Source organism: Triplophysa rosa, unplaced genomic scaffold, assembly GCF_024868665.1.
Source record: "Triplophysa rosa unplaced genomic scaffold, Trosa_1v2 scaffold462, whole genome shotgun sequence".
Taxonomy (NCBI): domain Eukaryota; kingdom Metazoa; phylum Chordata; class Actinopteri; order Cypriniformes; family Nemacheilidae; genus Triplophysa; species Triplophysa rosa.
The window spans coordinates 45,006-51,493 of record NW_026634466.1 but is presented as its reverse complement, the minus strand read 5'-3'; the positions used below and the strand labels follow the sequence as shown (position 1 = coordinate 51,493).

General features: G+C 40.5%; 1 protein-coding gene across 1 annotated transcript in view; it reads left to right on the top strand.

Annotated features, from left to right (window-relative positions):
- Positions 1–4,125: 4,125 nt before the first annotated feature.
- Positions 4,126–6,488, top strand: part of inppl1a (inositol polyphosphate phosphatase-like 1a) — a 26,275-nt gene continuing 23,912 nt past the window's right edge. Inside the window, 6 exon segments of the mRNA XM_057328390.1 lie at positions 4,126–4,133; positions 5,138–5,278; positions 5,478–5,568; positions 5,712–5,801; positions 5,884–5,982; positions 6,062–6,212. Of these exon segments, the coding sequence (XP_057184373.1) occupies positions 4,126–4,133; positions 5,138–5,278; positions 5,478–5,568; positions 5,712–5,801; positions 5,884–5,982; positions 6,062–6,212 (580 nt within the window).

Sequence of the window (6,488 nt, the reverse complement as noted above, 5' to 3'; positions counted from 1 at the left end):
AATACCTCCCGAACGGGGAATAAAGTAAACAAAGAATAGTCCAAATAATAAATCCAAACAGGAAATAATAGTCCAGGGAAACACGCAATCCACGATGAATACAGAACAAGGACAAGGACAGAGGAGCACGCACGCACGCACGCACGCAGGCAGGCACACACACACAATGAACCGACAGGGAATAAAGACAGGACTACAAAGGGGAAAACTGAAGAGGGATAACCACACAGGGACGGTGACGGGCAGGTGACAAGACTTAACATAAATGAGAACTGGCGGGAAGATGATTGGGACAGGTGAGGGAGATGAAACACTAACGGAGAAACAAGGGGGCGGAGCTAAACGAAAGACAGGAGGACACGCGGCGAAATGTCAAAACAATCCGCCACGTGTCTCCACACAAGTTGAAACACACACACAAGACATGGTACTGTCACGACCCTGTCCACAAGACACGAAAACTCCGAATAGGAAGGACAGGACCCTGACAGGCTTCAGGGGCGTAGCAAACTTTTCAAAAGTGCGGGGGATGGATGTGGTTTGTTTGTTAACAATAAAAACGATGAATACAATGACAGAAGGGTACAAAGGGTATAATAACATACAATATATAAAAAGCTTCCCATTTAAATGAATGATACTAGAAAAGTATAAAAACACACACTGTGGTAAGCTTGATAGTGACATGGGTCTGACAGGACTGTGACTATTTTGCTTACTTGCGCCTTGAAAAGGGGAGATATAAAAAAAAACGCCCACACAAAGCTTTTTCTCTGGTGGTATAAATAATGTAACAATTTACTATTTTTAAACATTAAAATAATATACAGTACACTTTTCTTTCATAGTTCTTCAACAGGTATGCAAACAATGACATCATTTCTCACTTTTTTCTCCTCAACAGGTACAATCAAACACAACAAGCAAGTATCCACAAAAGTATTCAGCTAATCAACAAACAATGCTCAAAATATCAAAATCAATTGCACTGGCAATAAACCCATAAATACACTGCTTAACAATGACAATTTGTCCCTCCTCCTCGTCAATTCCCTGCCTTCTTCATCACAATTACTTTATACATTGCATGCCACATACATAACCGAATTTAGCTAGCCGCTGAACAATATCCCAACTAGCATTAGTCTAAAAAACGAAATATAATACAGAAAACACTCGACATGTCAACAAAACATAAACAGAACATCTTCCCAAACACATATCAAGCTTATTTAAAAACCTCGAAAGCATAAACACTCATTCAAAGTACCTGGAAAAGCGAGATGTAAATAACCATAACCATAAGAGACTTAAGGCAGAACAGCCAATCATCAGCCGGTCACACTCAAAGCCGGTGTCATGTTTGAAAGGGAGGGGAGACACAGAGCGGCCAGAGAAATGGAGGAGCGACTGCTGTAAGGCGTTTGTGCAAAACTGCGGAAAAACTGCAGAAAAAGTGAGGGTGTTGAACCCTCTCACCGGGAAAAGTGTGGGTGTTTGGGTGGGACGCCCCTGGCTGTTATGTGGTGTGGGGGCAGGGTGGACGCAGAGCCAATTCCGTTCACTGCAATGGAACAGATTTTCACAGCAACGGCGGTTCACGGATCCTCTCTTTCAACGGCTCTGGGTGGAGGTAGGGTGGGCAAAGCTTCTGATAGGGTCCCCCCGTGCCCCCCCCCCGGATCCGGGCCTGCTACAAAGGTATGACAATTTCAAAACACAGCATACTTTGTGCAAAGAATTCGAAAACTATAAGAAATAGGCTAATGATGAATAAGAAAAAATATAATTAAATACAATTAAATAAGTAAAATTCGTTTACATTGGCAAAGCAGATAGCCTAACAATATGTGTGAGAGAGAGACTTCACTTTTTAAACATATTTAAAGTAAAATAAATATAAAATATAAACAAATGCATAAAACTGTTTATTTTGTTTACTTATTTCATTTTTATTTATATTATTTTGTATTATTATTTTGTATATCGTTCATAATATTATGAAAGTGAGATACAGGTTAATTAAGGTGACCACCCGGGACGCTTTGCTTTGTACCTATGTCGCGCATTTTCATCAGTCTGTTGGTTTTTAGTTGTCACATTAAGAAACACGTTCTTTAACCCTAAACACACACGAGATGCTTGTTTGCGCCATTGTTTATTTAACAGCTCTGTGTCAAAAGCAGCCACCCGGTGCATACCAGTGTCCAACGAGCTCATACACGCAACTAGCCTGGTCCCGGTTGCATAAAGCACCTTAAGTGTAATTTAAGTGTGTCCTTAAGTATACCTTAAGTTTTACTTAAAGAGCAGGTTTCATGAATCTCATAAAATTACCGGCATTGCAGTGTGTAACGTAGCTTTCCTTCAATTTTGACGATCTGCAAAGTTGTTATTCCAAAAAGTCCATGATAAATTAAGATATTGGCTTCCAAAGTAAGGAGTCGACTCCGAACCGCCCAAGGATCAGTGGCTAATTTTTTTCCACGATACCACTGCTGCAGTACAATTCCAACCTTGTGTTATGTGCTCTTCATTTTACTGACGACTGCTTCTCAAATTTTGGAGAGTTCAACGCGGGATTTGCCAGCCGCTTGACCCTGAAAGATAAGTCAATACCAACTTTATTTGGACCAATAAGCGTCTCAGAACCACAACCTGTAAGTATGATAAATGTCATGACTCTGCTTCTTCATGTCATGTTTATTCTTGGTCTTGTAGCACCCATGACAAAGCCTTAGGTTTTATGTGGAGAGAGAGATTATTGTCCTTTCGGCCTTCCATACTCTTTCTCTCCGGTCCGCGTCTTTGTTCCCGCCATCTCGTTTCCTTGTTAACGTTCCCTGAGTGTTTCATTACCCACACCTGCCCCTTGCTAATTATCCTTTGTCTGTCTCCCTATATAATACCCTCATGTTTCGTTGTCCTTGGCTCAGTCATTGTTTCCAGTTTGTCTTGTTGCTCGTCAAGCGTCTACCGTCATTGCATGTTCCTGTTGTGGCTGTTTCGTCTATCTTAGTAAGTGTTTTGTTTAGTTTATTATGTCAAGTGCTGTCTAGTTTAGTGTCAGTTAGTCTTCGTCCTGTTATTTATCCTGTTTTATGTTGTGATACCCCATCGTGGGTCTTTGTTTTGTTTTATTGTTAATAATAAAAGTGTTTTTGTTAACCCCTTCAACCTCTGCTGCCTGCAATTGGGTTCTTCCACATGTTTCGTGACAGATAAATACGTTATGTGTACATGTTAAATTGAGTGCTTACAATATAAAGTAATTGTGCTAATCCGTGTATATGTAGTACAGCTGTAGGTTTCCAGGTAAACAACGTATAACAGTGTTACAGTTTTAATAATCCAACTCTTACCTAATAATGTGGCGGTTATTGAAGACTGTTGTCGATGTCGTAGTATTGTACAAACTGTATCCCTCTATCGTTTAGTCACGGTAGCACTTTGCTAACGTGTCTCACATTATGGTTTTGTCAAGTGTGCAAAGTTTAGTCACGATCCCCTTCAAACTAAACGGTTTGCTTGTCATTATTTTAAAAATGGACTGCAGCACTATATAATTTTATGTAAATGTGTGTGCATTATCTTTGGAAGCTCTCGCTAACTTGCTCAGTTACTCCTCTCTGTATAATCAAAGTAATGATAAACTTTTGGATAGAGCTGTTGTTGTTCTCCCACCGGTATGACGAAAAAATATCAATAGAAAACAATAGTCTGAATGGTTTATGAAGATAGATGGAGTACTTGTGATATGGTAATACTGATGCCATTTTTATGCACTTACAGCGTCTTTGTTTACAAAAACCTTCCTGAGATAATAACTGTGGTAATGTGCGTTTCGTTTCTGACACGCAGTGTATGAAGAAAGACCAATCACAACTGATTTGGCCAGTTGGCCAAATCAGTTGTGATCATTTGAGCACATCATTTGAGCACACTGTGATCATTTGAGCAAATCATTTGAGCACACTGGACTCGCGGTAGGGAGGAGCTTAGAGAAGCGGAAAATTTGAACAGCTTCGGAGGAATCGTTTAGGGCTCTTTGAGAAATGGATAGATACTTTTACGTTATTACATCTGTACGAAGACACACCAATCTCCCGGCCACGAGCAATGATAATGTGCCGGTGAGTATTTCTTCTTGAACACCTACAACACTGTTATGACTGACGACCAAAACATCTGTCAAACAAAAAGCGTTGTGCACTTGGTAGGAGAGGGCCAGTTCAAATGTAGAAAGGTTGTTTGCACTTTTACTTCGTTACACTTAAAATATGCATTATACAATGCTTTGATTATTTCAAGTAGAGATGTTCCGATACCCTTTTTTCCTTCCCAATACCGATTCCGATACCTGGTCTCGGGGTATCAGCCGATACCGAGTAATGATCTGATACCAGGGTGTGTATCTGTATACAGCTGTGTATACTAGCCCTACTAGTATATACACTAGTGTGAATTGATATAATTATTTTATGGTGTGCTTCAGAATTATCCCTTAACATGAACATAAACAAATGAACATGAACCAATTCATACAGTAAATTAGAGTATTTTTATTATCTGACAGACATTTGACAGTAATATTATTTTTCTTAAGTCGCAGTTTTACTGGCTGGTTAGTCCACTCTGAAATACTGCCAAAGAGCGCTAGCACTGGGGATGGGCATTTTTCAATAATTTCATATTAGAATATTTGAGCTCATAAAAAACGAAAATTCATTTATTTAAATTAAGTGAAAAAATACGTAATTTTAGTTATTTAGTCACAATTTCACATCAAGCTTATAACTGTCATTAAATATTCATAATGCACTAACATGCACGAAGCGAAATCATACAAAACAAAATGAACAACACGCATATTGAAAGTCTGTGATATATGGTTATCTTGTTTATTTTGTTTAACATGTTCTTGATAAGAAAAACAAGCATAANGTAAATCGTATTATATTGTATTGTCATTGTGTTAAATGTCTGTACTAGAAGCTTCCAACACCAAAGAAAATTCCTTGTGTGTGCAAGCACACTTGGCAATAAAGCTCTTCTGATTCTGATTCTGATTCTGATTCTCTCTCGCTCTGTGTGTGTGTGTGTGTGTGTGTGTGTGTGTGTGTGTGTGTGTGTGTAGTGTGTCGAATGGTTTGAGTACAGTGTCTCATGAGTATCTGAAGGGCAGTTACGCTCTAGATCTGGAGGCTGTTAAACAGGGAGCCAACAGTCTGCCGCACCTCAACAAAACACTGGTGACATCCTGCAAACGCCTGCACGGGTACACACACACACTCACGCGCACACACATGCGCACACACACACACTCACGCGCACACACACACACACACACACACTCACGCGCACACACACACACACTCACGCGCACACACACACTCACGCGCACACACACACTCACGCGCGCACACACACACTGATGTAGACTTTATCTCATGCACACACACTCTCTCTCTCTGTAGGGAGGTGGATAAGGTTTTGTGTGGGCTGGAGATCTTGTCTAAGGTGTTTGATCAACAGAGCGCCTCCGTGGTGTCCAGAATGATCCAGCAGGTATGACATCGTTTCCTGTTCTGTAGTTGTATGATGTAATTGATATAGTTCATGTTGAGTGTAGTATGTAGTAAAGACTCATCATCACTCAGAGGAGCTCGTGCAAATGGTTATTTACATCCCGTCTCTCTGCATGTCTGTAGTCGATGGCTCAGGGTGGAGATCAAGAGTTGGAACATCTGGTCGCTAAACTGGCCATTCTCAAAGATCTGCTGTCATCTATAGAGAAGAAGGTCAAACACACACACACACGCTTTAGATGTTGTCATCTGTCTGTGTGTTCTGATGATGATGACGATGATGAATGTGTTTCAGGCTCTTAAAGCTCTTCAGGACATGAGCACATCTGCTCCACCCATCTCACCACTGCTGTCCATCAGACACAACAAAACCATCCCAGTACAAACATTTGAGGTGTGTACACACAACACAAACACATGTGCACACAAACAAAAGCAACTACTGCCTCAATGATCGTGTGTGTGTGTTTCAGGTGAAGCTGGATGTGTATCTGGCAGATCTGACAAAGATCGGTAAGAGTCAGAAATATTCCCTCAGTGTGGACGTGGAGCAGGGAAAACTGGTGGTGATGAAGAAGATGAAAGATGCTCAGGAAGACTGGAACACATTCACACACGACAAGAGTGAGCGCCTCTCTGTCTTTGTGTGTGTTTGTTGTGTGTGTGTTTGTTTGTTTGTGTGTGTTTTTTGTGTGTGTGTTTGTTTGTGCGTGTGTTTGTGTGTATGTGCTTGTTTGCATGTATGTGTTTGTTTGTGCGTTTGTTTGTGTGTGTGTGTGTGTGTGTGTTTGTTTATGTGAGTGTGTATGTTTGTTTGTTTGTTTGTTTTTGTGTGTTTGTTTGTTTGTTTGTTTGTTTGTGTGAGTGTGTTTGTTTGTGTGTGTGTGTGTGTGTGTGTGT